This window comes from Haliotis rufescens, unplaced genomic scaffold, assembly GCF_023055435.1.
Source record: "Haliotis rufescens isolate VD_foot unplaced genomic scaffold, xgHalRufe1.0.p SCAF_50, whole genome shotgun sequence".
In the NCBI taxonomy this organism is placed as follows: Eukaryota; Metazoa; Mollusca; class Gastropoda; order Lepetellida; family Haliotidae; genus Haliotis; species Haliotis rufescens.
Window position 1 is genome coordinate 150,078 of NW_025964224.1, and position 16,561 is coordinate 166,638.

The 16,561-nt window shown below is 40.4% G+C and overlaps 1 protein-coding gene across 3 annotated transcripts in view; it reads right to left on the bottom strand.

Annotated features, from left to right (window-relative positions):
• Positions 1 to 659: 659 nt before the first annotated feature.
• LOC124128735 (alpha-(1,3)-fucosyltransferase fut-6-like) overlaps positions 660 to 16,561 on the bottom strand; it is a 38,245-nt gene continuing 22,343 nt past the window's right edge. For 2 of the 3 annotated variants that reach the window (XM_048384760.1, XM_048384761.1), the window contains one exon: positions 660 to 3,149. In XM_048384760.1, the coding sequence (XP_048240717.1) occupies positions 1,854 to 3,149 (1,296 nt within the window). In that variant the 3' untranslated portion in view covers positions 660 to 1,853. Of the gene's footprint in view, positions 3,150 to 10,741; positions 10,860 to 16,561 lie in introns of those variants that run through there. The other variant, XM_046492184.2, reaches the window with a different exon arrangement.

A 16,561-nucleotide genomic window follows, 5' to 3' on the forward strand; every position in this document is an offset into this window, starting at 1 on the left:
GCCTAATCTCATGACTATATAGAGCAAACGATCCAGTTGGAGATGTTTGAAGAAGTGAGGTCAAGAAACGTACTTTATACTGACTAGATGTCGTACACTCGAAGTCTGCGCACTCTCCAGAACCAACCACAGAATTTGCAAGATCTTGGCACCATTTTGCAGCAACAATGGCGTCGTCTTCCCACTCATGTGTTCACAAGCATCACAGGATCCATGCGGAGGCGTTGTGTGGCAGTTGTCAACGCACATGGTGGCCATAAACGCTACTGAACTTGTGTGCCATCAGATTCTCGTGCTTGGGACTTATACGTTTGACTTTGCCACTCCGATATGCATATAGAAACAAATGAGCACGAAGGGGAGCACAGTTGGTGCCCATAGGGCCGGGATGCCTACTTCTTGCCTAATCTCATGACTATATAGAGCAAACGATCCAGTTGGAGATGTTTGAAGAGGTGAGGTCAAGAAACGTACTTTATAATGACTAGATGTCGTACATTGTAAATCGTAATACAGTTTGGAGGACGTAGTACATGTTTTTTTATAACGAATGGGTTTTGTTGGGACAGTTGGCCAACCTTGCTTTCATGTTTAGATAATTTTTCTTTTATTAAAACTGATGACCTTAAAAATTAGACTGATGGATTAACAAGCAGTGCTGTTTCTGAAAGTTTAAGTTCCTCTTTTATTTCTTGCTTTATAAGTATTTATCATAAACGTTTGTTATCGAATGAACGAAACAATCTTCTCAAACTTGATTGTGATTGATTTCTGCAGCAGTCTAAAGGTCAACATCGCAAAAAAACAGCACATGCAGAACACGGAATGAAGAATTGTCACAAAAAATGCTAAATGGGCTTATTTAAACAATAAAGGAGAAAAAATACCATTTGTATACCATACAATCTCTGATAAAAGAAATTGTAAGATTCCGAGTGTTAATTTGCCAGTCAGTAGTAGAAAATCCGATTCATACAGAAAGTGGTCAGCAAAAAGGGGAGCACAATTGGTGCCCATGGGAATTCCGACTTCTTGCTTAAATGTCCAAACCCCAATTTTCACATAGAATCTATCTCTGACGAGGATCAAGATCGTAAGTTTTCCCTTAAGTTTGTCAAATGAGATTGTGGTGTACAAAGTTGAAAAATCATTTTTTTTGACAGAATTGAACTTGTCGTTCAGTTCTAGTTTAGACCCCTCCTTCCTACAACTTCATCCAGCAGACCAGTTTAATCATATAATGAATAATGATTCAATATGTAATAAGTTAGCCGTTTTACTAACAAAAATGTATAAGCGTCGTTGTCACACACTTTCTTAATATCATGTCACTACCCAATTAATCCCGTTTCAATGCATTGATGTATATTTTATATTTTATATTTTAACTATTGATGTAATACGTATATTCGTGTATTGTAGGCAAACGCTGGCCGGAGGATGTACTTTTAATTCATGCCATATTTGCAATGTTACCGATTTTATGCATCCAGTGACACGTTAAAAAAATATTTTTCTTCTTCTTCTTCTTCTTCTTCTTCTTCTTCTTCTGTTTTGGTCGGCTATGCTATCTGGGGCCGGGTAGCGGTATCTGCCTTAGGCCAGCAGTGGCAGCTTGTATTGGCAGCGTGATAACGTTTCTTATAACTAAATATACTACCAAGGTCGGGCAGCGGTAGCAGCTAATCGCCATTGGCAACGGTAGCTTTTTCAAGTACTTAACTAGCAGCTAAGTAACCTACTAACACCTGCACACCCTCGGCCATTTAATCCACGTATCCAGTTTAGTAGTCCATGCCACACCTTTGACATATCACGCGATTATTACCTCTGACCACCGCATATGTCCACATCTAAAGGTCAGTCGGTTCAACACAAGTATTCTCGTTATACCACTGGTATATATCGGGGTATGTGTTCCTATTATTGTCAATGTCTAAGAGTTTCCTGCACATGTCACACATGGGTTCTGATATATACTGTGAATGTGTGTATATGAAGGTTGGAGTAGGTTTGTAGGTAAACGTTTCATCCACTGCCATATACTCATCCTTCCTTTTTAAAAAGCTGATGTATTCATTTTTATTTTCGTGTAGCCGTTTCAAGTATGCTGCCAGATCTTTCACATTTTTATAGTCATCCGTATTTATAAACGTTCCTTTCGGGAGACTTTTTAAAAACTGGCGCCCCCCTCGTGCTATAAGAATCACATCTTTGTTATACATGTGGAAAAACTTTTCTGTAATGTAGTCGTCACACAGAGAGTTTTCAAATGAGAGATAAAATGAATAATTGCTGGACGCCAAGTCTTCGCAGGTTTCTGTTCCATCTTTACTTCTGGTCCCGCATTTCTTTCCACAGTCTCCAAATATATCTACTTGAATACCTTGCTCTACCAGTCGCTTTGCAAACACTTCGCGCTTGCTTTCACATGAACAGTGGCTCACGACCCAACCGGCCATTTTAGTTTTACTCTCAGCTATTTTACGGTAATCCTTTTTGGTCAGTTTCGGATTTTTTAGGATAATTCCGTATGGCATCCATACATCGGAATCTCGTCTGTAGGTGCATGTCCAGTTAAAGGAAGACTTCCATTTGTCCATTCTGTACAATCTTGACTTGACGTGAACTGGGGATTCTTGGGCGAAAAATACCCATGTCTGCTCTGGGTATCTGATCGGTTTATTGTCAGGTCGGATTTTAAAATGAACATCAAATACAACTGCATCTGCTCGAGATATCAGTTTCACGTCCGTTGTTTCCCGACAGTTCAAATCTGGACAGTTCTTCAAGGGACGTAACTCTCCTTCATTTGTAGGTACGACATAATTTGGTCGCAAATACCACAGTATCAGTTTAGTTGTATTCTTCTCAACACGTATGGTATTACGAGGGAAACCTGACCTGACGTTTGATGTTGAGTTCAACGAATCCGAAGTGAAAGCAGATCCGGATACTGCGTCAGCAGACTCAAGATGGATAATCATTTTGGCCGTCGTGGAGATATTGACCTTCCTTTCCATCGGGGCCATCTTTGTCACGCCAGGAGACATTGACTTTCTTCCTAACATGAAGGATACCAACAAACCAGCGACTGACACAACGAGAAATATAATAGTCTTTTTTCCGGGTGTGCTGGAGCATTTCATCTGGAAATGGAAAAAATAGTTACCTTTATTGCAAAGAATAAGAATAAGAATACGAATACGATTAACTTAAGTCTACGTTTATATTCTGTTCGAAGTTTGTCTATGATATGGACATTCTGGAGTTTTCTCTAACCTGCATTCTTAAATACGTACAGTCCTGACCTTTCACAAGGTGGCCAATAACTCATCCAAGTAAACTGACCGATCCCTATTATCCCGGTATCGGTGGATGTACAAGATGTTTGCTTTGGAGGCTGATCGTGCACACAGGGTGGATTATAGTTAACATATATCGCGTACAATATGGCTCTTATATAGCTACGTGCATGCACGTGTGTGTGTGGCTGCTTGTACTACTAGTCCGGACTGATGCCGATTTATAGAGCTAGCCCACTGAGATACCATGTCATACTGACTCCGAGCCGACAACTCCTTGTTTTGGCCCCTTTATGCCGAGCGCCAGTCAGTACCTGTAAGTAGTATCTTTTAACGTCTTTTGATATGACGCGGCCGCGTCCGCGGCCGGGGATCGAACCCCGTTCGCTCTCCGGGCGGACGCTTTACCACTAGACCACGGAGGCGGCCCGTGTGTATTTGACAGAACTGCAGTATTGTATTTTACATGTTTGTTTGTTATTTGTTTAACGCCGCACTCAGCAATATTCCAGCCATATGACGGCGGTCTGTAAATAATCGAGTCTGGACCAGACAATCCAGTGATTGACATCATGATAATCGATCCACGCAATTCGAATACGATGACATACACCAACTAAGTCAACGAGCCTTACCATCCGATCGCCTTTTACGGCAAGCATGGAATCTTCACGGGTCTATTTTACATGTAAAATGTCTATTATATCTGTGTATTATATTTATCTGTTGCAACTGTCTATACAAATTTCATCCTTATCTTTCTCATCCTTGTTCGTTTGTTGATGTTTATTTATCTGATGAATCAATAAATGAATGAACGATGTTGTAACCATGTATCTGTTACAAACATTTGTTGTGCCTGCGCATGTGTAACTGGTGTCGTCACTCATTTTCAGTGATTCATATATATATAATTTTCACTGCAATTTCGTCTTTTGTAGTTGTAGTTGCTGTTTTAACTGGTATACCTCTAGACCAAAAATCAGTAATAACTATGTAAGAGATCGATCTTCCCCTGTAAACCAATGACAGAATCGTCAAATAAATTTAGATCCTCAGCATACAACAGTACAAGTTAATCCCTAAAATCAGAGTCTACAATATACCCCATGAGACCGTTCTGCAGTATGACAGCATGTTATATACATGGGAAAGAGAAAACGACTTAAAACACAGCCTTGTCGTACACCACTAAGAGATTCAAAATACTCCCCATTTGATCAGTCGGAAAGCCGAACTGAGGATATAATGTCAGAATACATATTTCTTAATCCTGAGATTAAGCTGCCTTTCACACTTCATCAGAGTAATGTCCTGTTAACTGAATCGAATTCTTTCTTAAAATCAACGAACAGACATTAAACACTTTTTGAAAGCTACATCTGAACTAAACATTGCAAAGCAAATATCAGTCCCTGCAATAACCTTTCCGAAATCCACCTTCTGACTCTGGAATACTGCTTCACAACTTAGTCTAGCATACCTCGGTATGCTTCTGTCTCCTTTACAACTAGGTCTACTATACATCGGTGTGCTGTTATCTGCTTGACAACTAGGTCTAGTATACCTCGGTGTGCTGTTATCTGCTTGACAACTGGTCTAGTATACCTCGGTGTGCTGTTATCTGCTTCACAACTAGGTCTAGTATACCTCGGTATGCTTCTGTCTGCTTCACAACTAGCTCTAGTATACCTCAATATACTACTCTCTGCTTCACAACTAGGTCTAGTATACCTCGGAACACAGTCTCTGCTTCACAACTAGGTCTAGTATACCTCGGTATGCTTCTGTCTGCTTCACAACTAGGTCTAGTATACCTCGATATACTACTATCTGCTTCACAACTAGGTCTAGTACATATATAGTATACCTCAATATACTACTCTCTGCTTCACAACTAGGTCTAGTATACCTCAATATACTACTCTCTGCTTCACAACTAGGTCTAGCATACCACGGTATGCTTCTGTCTGCTTCACAACTACGTCTAGTATACCTTGGTATACTACTATCTGCTTGAAAACTAGGTCTAGTATACCTCGGTATACTACTATCTGCTTCACAACTAGGTCTAGCATACCTTGGTATCTTTCTGTCTGCTTCACAACTAGGTCTAGTATACCTCGGTATACTACTATCTGCTTCACAACTAGGTCTAGTTTACCTCGGTATGCTTCTGTCTGCTTCACAACTAGGTCTAGTATACCTTGGTATGCTTCTGTCTGCTTCACAACTAGGCCTAGTATACCTCGATATACTACTCTCTGCTTCACAACTAGGTCTAGTATACCTCGATATACTACTCTCTGCTTCACAACTAGGTCTAGTATACCTCGGTACACACTATCTGCTTCACAACTAGGTCTAGTATACCTCGGTATGTTTCTGTCTGCTTCACAACTAGGTCTAGTATACCTCGGTACACACTCTCTGCTTCACAACTAGGTCTAGTTTACCTCGGTATGCTTCTGTCTGCTTCACAACTAGGTCTAGTATACCTCGGTATGCTTCTGTCTGCTTTACAACTAGGTCTAGTATACCTCGGTACACACTCTCTGCTTCAAAACTAGGTCTAGTATACCTCGATATACTACTCTCTACTTCACAACTATGCCTAGTATACCTCGGTATACTACTATCTGCTTTACAACTAGGTCTAGTATACCTCGGTACACACTCTCTGCTTCAAAACTAGGTCTAGTATACCTCAGTATGCTTCTGTCTGCTTCACAACTTGGTTATGTATACCTCGATATACTACCCTCTGCTTCACAACTAGGTCTAGTATACCTCGATATACTACTCTCTGCTTCACAACTAGGTCTAGTATACCTTGGTACACACTCTCTGCTTCACAACTAGGTCTAGTATACCTCGATATACTACTCTTTGCTTCACAACTAGGTCTAGTATACCTCGGTATGCTTCTGTCTGCTTCACAACTAGGTCTAGTATACCTCGGTAAAATACTATCACCTTCACAACTAGGTCTAGTATACCTCGGTATGCTTCTGTCTGCTTCACAACTAGGTCTAGTATACCTCGGTACACACTCTCTGCTTCATAACTAGGTCTAGTATACCTCGGTATGCTTTGTCTGCTTCACAACTAGGTCTAGTATACCTCGGTAAACTACTATCACCTTCACAACTAGGTCTAGTATACCTCGGTATGCTTCTGTCTGCTTCACAACTAGGTCTAGTATACCTCGGTACACACTCTCTGCTTCACAACTGTCTAGTTTACCACGGTATACTACTCTCTGCTTCACAACTTGGTCTAGTATACCTCGGTATACTACTATCTGCTTCACAACTCGGTCTAGTATACCTCAATATACTACTCTCTGCTTCACGACTAGGTCTAGTATACCTCGGTACACACTCTCTGCTTCACAACTAGGTCTAGTATACCTCGATATACTACCCTCTGTATCACAACTAGGTCTAGTATACCTCGATATACTACTCTCTGCTTCACGACTAGGTCTAGTATACCTCGGTACACACTCTTTGCTTCACAACTAGGTCTAGTATACCTCGATATACTACTCTTTGCTTCACAACTAGGTCTAGTATACCTCGGTATGCTTCTGTCTGCTTCACAACTAGGTCTAGTATACCTCGGTAAACTACTATCTGCTTCACAACTAGGTCTAGTATACCTCGGTATGCTTCTGTCTGCTTCACAACCAGGTCTAGTATACCTCGGTACACACTCTCTGCTTCACAACTAGGTCTAGTTTACCTCGGTATGCTTCTGTCTGCTTCACAACTAGGTCTAGTATACCTCGGTATACTACTCTCTGCTTCACAACTGGTCTAGTATACCTCAATATACTACTCTCTGCTACACAACTAGGTCTAATATACCTCGGAACACACTCTCTGCTTCACAACTAGGTCTAGTACACCTCGATATACTACTCTTTGCTTCACAACTAGGTCTAGTATACCTTGGTATGCTTCTGTCTGCTTCACAACTAGGTCTAGTATACCTCGGTATGCTTCTGTCTGCTTCACAACTAGGTCTGGTATACCTCGGTATGCTTCTATCTGCTTCACAACTAGGTCTAGTATACCTCGATATACTACTATCTGCTTCACAACAAAGTCTAGTATACCTCGATATACTACTCTCTGCTTCACAACTAGGTCTAGTTTACCTCGGTATACTACTATCTGCTTCACAACAAGGTCTAGTATACCTCGATATACTACTATCTGCTTCACAACTAGGTCTAGAATACCTCGATATACTACTCTCTGCTTCACAACTAGGTCTAGTTTACCTCGGTATACTACTCTCTGCTTCACAACTAGGTCTAATATACCTCGGTATGCTTCTGTCTGCTTCACAACTAGGTCTAGTATACCTCGGTACACACTCTCTGCTTCACAACTAGGTCTAGTTTACCTCGGTATGCTTCTGTCTACTTCACAACTAGGTCTAGTATACCTCGGTACACACTCTCTGCTTCACAACTAGGTCTAATTTACCTGGGTACACACTCTCTGCTTCACAACTAGGTCTAGTATCCCTCGGTATACTACTATCTGCTTCACAACTAGGTCTAGTATACCTCGGTATGCTTCTGTCTGCTTCACAACTAGGTCTAGTATACCTCGGTACACACTCTCTGCTTCACAACTAGGTCTAGTATACCTCGGTATGCACACTCTCTGCTTCACAACTAGGTCTAGTATGCCTCGATACACTACTATCTGCTTCACAACTAGGTCTAGTATATAGAGATTACTACACGAGTGTCTGTCAGATATCATTGATCTTATGAGTTGTTTCAAAACGTATCTAACGAGGGAAAGCGAGTTAGAAACGCTTTGTAACAACGAGTCGTAAGATCAGTGGTATCTGACAGACACGAGTGCAATAATCTGTTTCTTACAGACCTTTTTAGCATCGAACCGATGCATTTTGTCTATTCTCATGATTGCAGTAGCGCATTAATACATAACACCACTGTCATAAGTGACGTCATCATATGTACTGCTTACTACTCATAAATAATGTGACCCTACACAAAAAGGTTTCCGCCATATATGTGGATTTTCAAGGCGATGATGATAATGCAAACTAGACAAAACAAAAAACACGCTAAAGAAAGAAAGAAATTACACATATGTAAAACAATGTTTACTTACGTATGACATCACTACCGGTGACCGACTTGTACAAAATGGCGTGTTCAATGACAACAGTACGCGGGATTTCCATAGGAGGATTTTTGTTGATTGAGGGGTCGTATATACATAAATGTGTCACGTAAGTAATCAGAAACATTCTGACAATCTGCGTACTGTATTTGTTTACATGTTTTCCAATGTAACAAGGAGAATTAGTCAGAAATGCAGATAACTATCGTCGTCGTTGTGAGTGATTTAGCGTCAGTCATGGCGTCACACATGACGAAAACTTTTCCGACTTCTGTTGAATTTACTACATCATTGTAATGTATTTATGTGTAATTCCATAATTAGTGCAACGATTCTCTTCCGATGAATATTCTCAAACGCGTGATCGAGCCAATGTATACTCGGACCCCGTGGTACCCCGGCATTCATCGTATCGCGGAATTTGTGATTTCCGGTAGTTCACGCGGGACACGCCTCTCAGCGGCTGTCTATTAATGCAAATCAGTAACCAGGAAGTGCTCACTTCGTAAACAATTTCAATTTCCTCGGAATGTTCCGTCTGCTGTAAGTAAGGAGTTATTAATGTGTTGATACTTACTTCTGGCATCTTTTTTTAATATTGCTTTACCCCCATCTATCAATGGCCAACGGTATAACTCTATCGACCTGAACTAGATCATCTCCATCTTCATGGCTACTAATAAGGTAACGGAAGTTACGTAGTCCGCACATTTTATTCCCCGGTCTGTGTCCAGAATCTATTGGGAGATCATAAGGGCCAGAATGCCAAACTTAGAAATACGTTCTTCACTAGCAGCCAAAAGATAAATACATGTTTTGGGGATACTAGGAGTGCTTTTTATATATTTATTGTTGACTTTTAACATTTTTCCATTTTGTGACAAATTATTGTCATCCAATGTTTTTTTTAAAAAAACAATCTTAGAATATCATTTCTGATATTTTGTTGTTGCTTTTTTAAAATATTGTTCTCTTACTTTTCGGTAAATATGCATTGAATACCTATTGCTGATAACACATTTAGAATTTTACTTGTGCCGTCTTTGCATTTGTCTGGACAAATCACTGATGTCTGGCATGATCATACTAAGTGGTTGGTAGAAGTATGTCCTCTTTTTGTCCAATTCGGACCTCCATACACAAGTTTTCTCTGTACCGCGATACGATGGAGTTCTCTCCCTTGTCACACTGAGCGCGAGGCTCGGCTTTTACTCGGAGCTACTAATGTAAACAATGAACTTTTATCAGACAAATATGCATTGTTTGATAAAATAAATGACATCTGATATAGAGAACACGAATAATCATAAAGGTTAGAGAGTGCATTGTGTTCCGTTTAGCGTACATGGCAAGTACCGCGATACCCCGAGGTCGCAGGCTATGCAACAATTAGACGAAAATACCTCTAAAAATCTTTCACAGTGTTAAATCTGAATTTTGCTTTGTTTACATTTCAGCAAGTACAGTTTTCCGAGCATACTTTTCGTTTCTGTGCCAAGTAATGAAGACACATGGCTGGCAATTGTAAGAATTCCTTATTCGGAGTGGCCTCCCTTTACATGTATCATGCTTGTGTGGATAATGGGGGCTAACATGGATATTTTAGGAGTGCTTCACAACATATATTACATAACATTACACACGTCTCATAACCGGCATTTTGTAAACACAATCCAATATGGTGGAACGTACACTTCGGCGTTCGTGTATGCATATTTTCCAAAACATTCTAATTGATTCTAGGCTGATCAGCGTCGTTTCAGAATTATCATTAGTGATTTGATACCCGTGATCGCTAATATGCTATTTTCCTACTTCAATTATTCGAGTAAATATCCGATATTTAGATTTCTAAACACACAGTAAATAACTCCATGAATTGGGATTTGGCGAGATTTACAATGTACCTAATTTTCAGAAGTCACTTACGGTAATTTTGCTTTGCCTAAAATGGCAGGGGGGGGGGGGGGGGGGGGGCACCTCCCCTCTGTATCCGCCCATGATGTATTTGGAATTTTATTCGACTTAGAAGGGAGGGTTGAAGAGGAGAGACATATGTGTCGCTGTGGCATCCAGGGGTTTACTCTCTGAAAAACGATAACGTTGACAAAACAACAGATAATGCAAATGATAATAATAACAAACAAACTCGCAGACGATGACGAGTTTGTTTATTTTTATTATTAATTACACGGTCCTATGGTTCAATACAGACGAAGGTGAACATTCGACTTAAGCACGAGCAACTTATGAATGACTTACACACTCTCCTACCCAGAGTTCCATGCTGTGTCACCACTCCGCCGGAGTGTGTGACTTACACTCAGGAAAGTAGTCCGTCATCATCTGACCTCAGGTCATCACCATGGAGTAGCCAATCACGGGCCTGGAATTCGATCTCACGCACATGTTTGATACCAGCTATCTCAAGTGAGTTTCTCTCCCACAGGTGTGTAAGAAACCTCGGTATGCTGTTATCTGCTTCACAATTAGGTCCAGGTTCTGTGACACTTGTCATGGGACAGATAACAGCCACACTCATTGGAAAATGATAGGAGTAATCTCTTGTATGGGCATTAAAGTCCCTAATAGTACAGGCAGATCAGTTGAACACAAACTATAATCTACCATGCTGGCGCCATTTTCTTTAAAACAAATATATGATCCAAAATTGTTCCCTTTAGCATAAAATAATAAGACCTTCTCCGTAGGCGTCAATAACCTCATCTTTTGTATACTCAACAACAAAAGTTCCTGTGACACCAATATTTTAGTGTATTTTTCAAACAAGTAAAGTTTGTTTTTCAAAATGGTGGTACATGTATGGAATCAAGTCACGAAAACGCAACAGCTACAGAAAAGCAAAAGTTGACTTTTATGCTAGCCCCATGCATTTCACTACCCAAACATGGGTATAAAACATGTGCGTTAACGGGATTCCATATGCATTGTTTAGCATCGTGCTGACAACAACCACTCAGAAAAACAACAAAATTACGCAATTATTCAACATTACGAAATGCCACGCCTGTCCGAAAATGAGCGTCTGCGAGCCATTGGTATGCTTGAAGCAGGATCGAGTCAACGTGATGTTGCAAGACAATTTAACGTCCACAGAAACACCATTTGGTGTTAATGACAACGTTGGCAACAGACGAATTCAGTCGGAGACCATCCTCGGAGTGGCAGGCCACGCATAACCAATAATCGACAAGACAACTGGATTCGAACAACACACCTACGAAATCGATTCCAGCCAGCATCAGTGACTGCAAGAAGCATCCCTGGCCGACGAATATCTTCACAAACCGTACGACGTCGCCTCAGATGTGCAGGGATTGTCGCCAGAAGATCCGCCAGACGTCCAATTTTGACAGGAAACCACCGTCAAGCACGTCTACGTCTACAGTGGTGCAGACAGCGTCTACGCTGGACGGCCATGCAGTGGGGACAAGTTCTATTCACTGACGAGTCTCGTTTTCACCTCAGCCACAGCGATGGACGGATTCGAGTGTACCGACACATCATTGTGTCATGGAAGAAGATCGGTTCGGGGGCGGCAGTGTTATGGTATGGGGTGGGATTACAGCAAGACAGAGGACCCGTTTTATAGTGGTAGAGGGAAATATCTCAATGGACATCGCTACCGCGACGAGATCATCGGCCCTGCTGTTTTAACGTTTTGGCGTCGTTATGGCCCAGGCATTACCTTTCAACATGACATGTGGGATGAGATGGATCGGCGCCTTCGACGTCAACCACGTGTTCAACAGACACTCCAGGAACTTCGAAACATGCTCCAGCAGATATGGACAGATATTCTACAGGACTTTGTGCGAAGCCTGGTCCATTCCATGAGACGAAGATGTGTCGCTTGCATCCCAACCAGAGGTGGACACACACGCTATTGATTTGTACATTGACATTTTGGCATGTTCATAGGTTGTTTTTTTATGAAATCACGCATTTTCTGAAGTCAGTATGGCACATTAAACCATTTGAACAGTTACGGGAGTTTTTTTATCTGTTGCAAATCGAAATTGTTTCAGATTTGGTAAAAAACATAACTTTGCATTAAATCTTATTCAATGTCACAGGAACTTTTGTTGTTCAGTATATGTACCTTTGCAAAAATTGAGCCACAAGGCTCTGTAGCTCACCTGACTTATGAAGTAATAATTTATGACATTTCAACCTTATTTTGGTACAAATATCTTCAGTGAGTTAGGGAAGTTTGGTGCAAATGATTCTGTGAAAAAGAAAACAAGTAGTTTTGCAACATCATTTAGGACTGTGATTCTACAAACAAACTTGGATCTTGGATCTACCAAACCCAGTGTCAATGAACCGTGTCCTTACTGGTCCCGGGGACGCCAAGAGGATTTTCCCTCCTAAATATCAAATTTAGAACTCCCGGGCGAACACCGATATGATTTTCTTCTTTATATTAAAACACATTCTATGATACATCTGTGACGTGAAAGTTGAGGCTATGTTGAGAGTACAGAGGAGGTAAGGTTTCACTTTGGCTGGAATTTTTCTGTAGATCTTTACATAGTTCGTGATACATTTTTTCTGTTTTAATTGATATTGACTGCCCGGGCCAAGTCGGACCGAACACTGAAAATTCCCATCAGAATTCACTGAGCTGTGAGAGGAAACGGAAATTGCTTTATTTAACTTCTTTGCATAAATGAACCTAATGCCGTAAGTTATGTCATTTCTTCTTCGTATAAAGTTAAATTAGATACAGCTATGTCGGACAGATGAAGAATTGCACCACTAGAGTTGGAAGTATTTTTCAAATCCTATTTCGTTTTTAGATTTCTCTATTGATCTAACTCGCTTTCCCTTTTCGCGAACACCTGGTGTTATCTCTGGCTTTCAGTTGTTCATTCACATAATTTCTGTTATGACTGCATGTGTTACAGCTATCTGTTATGACTATGTGTTACAGCTATCTGTTATGACTGTATGTGTTACAGCTATCTGTTATGACTATGTGTTACAGCTATCTGTTATGACTGTATGTGTTACAGCTATCTGTTATGACTATGTGTTACAGCTATCTGTTATGACTGTATGTGTTACAGCTATCTGTTATGACTATGTGTTACAGCTATCTGTTATGACGGTATCTGTTACCACTATCTGTCATGACTGTATGTATTACAGCTGTCTGTTATGACTATGTGTTACAGCTATCTGTTATGACTATGTGTTACAGCTATCTGTTATGACTATGTGTTACAGCTATCTGTTATGACTATGTGTTACAGCTATCTGTTATGACTATGTGTTACAGCTATCTGTTATGACTGTATGTGTTACAGCTATCTGTTATGACTGTATGTGTTACAGCTATCTGTTATGACTGTATGTGTTACAGCTATCTGTTATGACTGCATGTGTTACAGCTATCTGTTATGACTATGTGTTACAGCTATCTGTTATGACGGTATCTGTTACCACTATCTGTCATGACTGCATGTATTACAGCTGTCTGTTATGACTATGTGTTACAGCTATCTGTTATGACTATGTGTTACAGCTATCTGTTATGACTATGTGTTACAGCTATCTGTTATGACTATGTGTTACAGCTATCTGTTATGACTATGTGTTACAGCTATCTGTTATGACTGTATGTGTTACAGCTATCTGTTATGACTGTATGTGTTACAGCTATCTGTTATGACTGTATGTGTTACAGCTATCTGTTATGACTATGTGTTACAGCTATCTGTTATGACTGCATGTGTTACAGCTATCTGTTATGACTATGTGTTACAGCTATCTGTGATGACTATGTGTTACAGCTATCTGTTATGACTGTATGTGTTACAGCTATCTGTTATGACTGTATGTGTTACAGCTATCTGTTATGACTGTACGTGTTACAGCTATCTGTTATGACTGTATGTGTTACAGCTATCTGTTATGACCGTGTGTGTTACAGCTATCTGTTATGACTGTATGTGTTACAGCTATCTGTTATGACTGTATGTGTTACAGTTATCTGTGGTGACTGTATGTGTTACAGCTATCTGTGATGACGGTGTGTGTTACAGCTATCTGTGATGACTGTGTGTGTTACAGCTATCTGTTCTGACTGTGTGTGGTACAGCTATCTGTGATGACTGTATGTGTTACAGCTATCTGTGATGACTGTGTGTTACAGCTATCTGTGATGACTGTATGTGTTACAGCTATCTGTGATGACTGTATGTGTTACAGCTATCTGTGATGACTGTATGTGTTACAGCTATCTGTTATGACTGTATGTGTTACAGCTATCTGGTATGACTGTATGTGTTACAGGTATCTGTTATGACTGTATGTGTTACAGCTATCTGTTATGACTGTATGTGTTACAGCTATCTGTAATGACTGTATGTGTTACAGCTATCTGTGATGACAGTATGTGTTACAGCTATCTGTTATGACTGTATGTGTTACAGCTATCTGTTATGACTGTATGTGTTGTAGCTATCTGTGATGACAGTATGTGTTACAGCTATCTGGTATGACAGTATGTGTTACAGCTATCTGTTATGGTAGTGTGTTACAGCTATCTGTTATGACTGTATGTGTTGTAGCTATCTGTGATGACAGTATGTGTTACAGCTATCTGGTATGACAGTATGTGTTACAGCTATCTGTTATGGTAGTGTGTTATGACTCTGTATGTTAAGCGCGACTCACACGGGTCGACACGTCGTAACGACCTGCCGATTTCCGTACATAGTACAACATGTTCGGTAACGAATATCGACTAATCGATTTGCTACCACTCACACCATTCGATCTGCCGATTGAGTGTCGATCTCATGATACCTTTCCATGGTTTCAAAATGTCTGAAGCAGACGTGGCAGCAGTCATCTGTTGCGTGATATTATGTGAAGACGGCAATGCCAAAGCGAAGAAAAAGAGAAGTTGTTGGGCGAAAGACTGGATTCTCCGTCGCGACATTCAGGGAGCGTACAGCAATCTACTTAAAGAATTAGAAATTGAGGATGAATAGTCTTATTACAATTTTTTTTTTCGCATGGGACAGGAAAGTTTTGATGATCTCGTATTTAAAGTCCAGCCAAAGATCCAAAAGCAGTGCACCAATATGCGGGAATGCATTCCAGTAGGAGTGAGTGTTTGTAGTATTAGTGAGTGCAGTGTTAGTGTGTGTCGTGTTGGTGTGTGTAGTGTTGGTATATGTAGTGTATGTAGTGTTAGTGTGTGTAGTGTTAGTGTATGTAGTGTTAGTGTTTGTAGTATTAGTGAGTGTAGTGTTAGTGTTAGTGTTTGTAGTGTTAGTGTTTGTAGAATTAGTGCAGTGTTAGTGTGTGTCGTGTTGGTGTGTGTAGTGTTGGTATGTGTAGTGTATGTAGTGTTAGTGTGTGTAGTGTTAGTGTTTGTAGTATTAGTGAGTGCAGTGTTAGTGTGTGTCGTGTTGGTGTGTGTAGTGTTGGTATGTGTAGTGTATGTAGTGTTAGTGTGTGTAGTGTTAGTGTTTGTAGTATTAGTGAGTGCAGTGTTAGTGTGTGTCGTGTTAGTGTGTGTCGTGTTGGTGTGTGTAGTGTTGGTATGTGTAGTGTATGTAGTGTTAGTGTGTGAAGTGTTAGTGTTTGTAGTGTTAGTGTTTGTAGTATTAGTGAGTGCAGTGTTAGTGTGTGTCGTGTTAGTGTGTGTAGTGTTAGTGAGTGCAGTGTTAGTGTGTGCAGTGTTAGTGTTTGTAGTGTTAGTGAGTGCAGTGTTAGTGTATGTAGTGTTGATGTGTGTAGTGTAGGTAGTGTTAGTGTGTGCACGGTTAGTTTATGGTTAGTGTTGGTAGGGTTAATGTGCAAAGTGTTAGTGTGTTTAGTGTTGATGTGTGTAGTGTTAGTGTGTGCAGTGTTGGTGTGTGTTTTTGTTTTGACGAATATAAAGAGCACCCTCGTGACAAAGTATCTGCAATCCAGTGGGTAATATCAAGAGTTTGGCGAACACGGTTCTCAGTTTGACATTTCTTCTCTCAACAATGTGGTTGACTTTTTCGCTTTTATTCGGCAACAGAAAATATTATCATTTTTCTACAACATGGATAA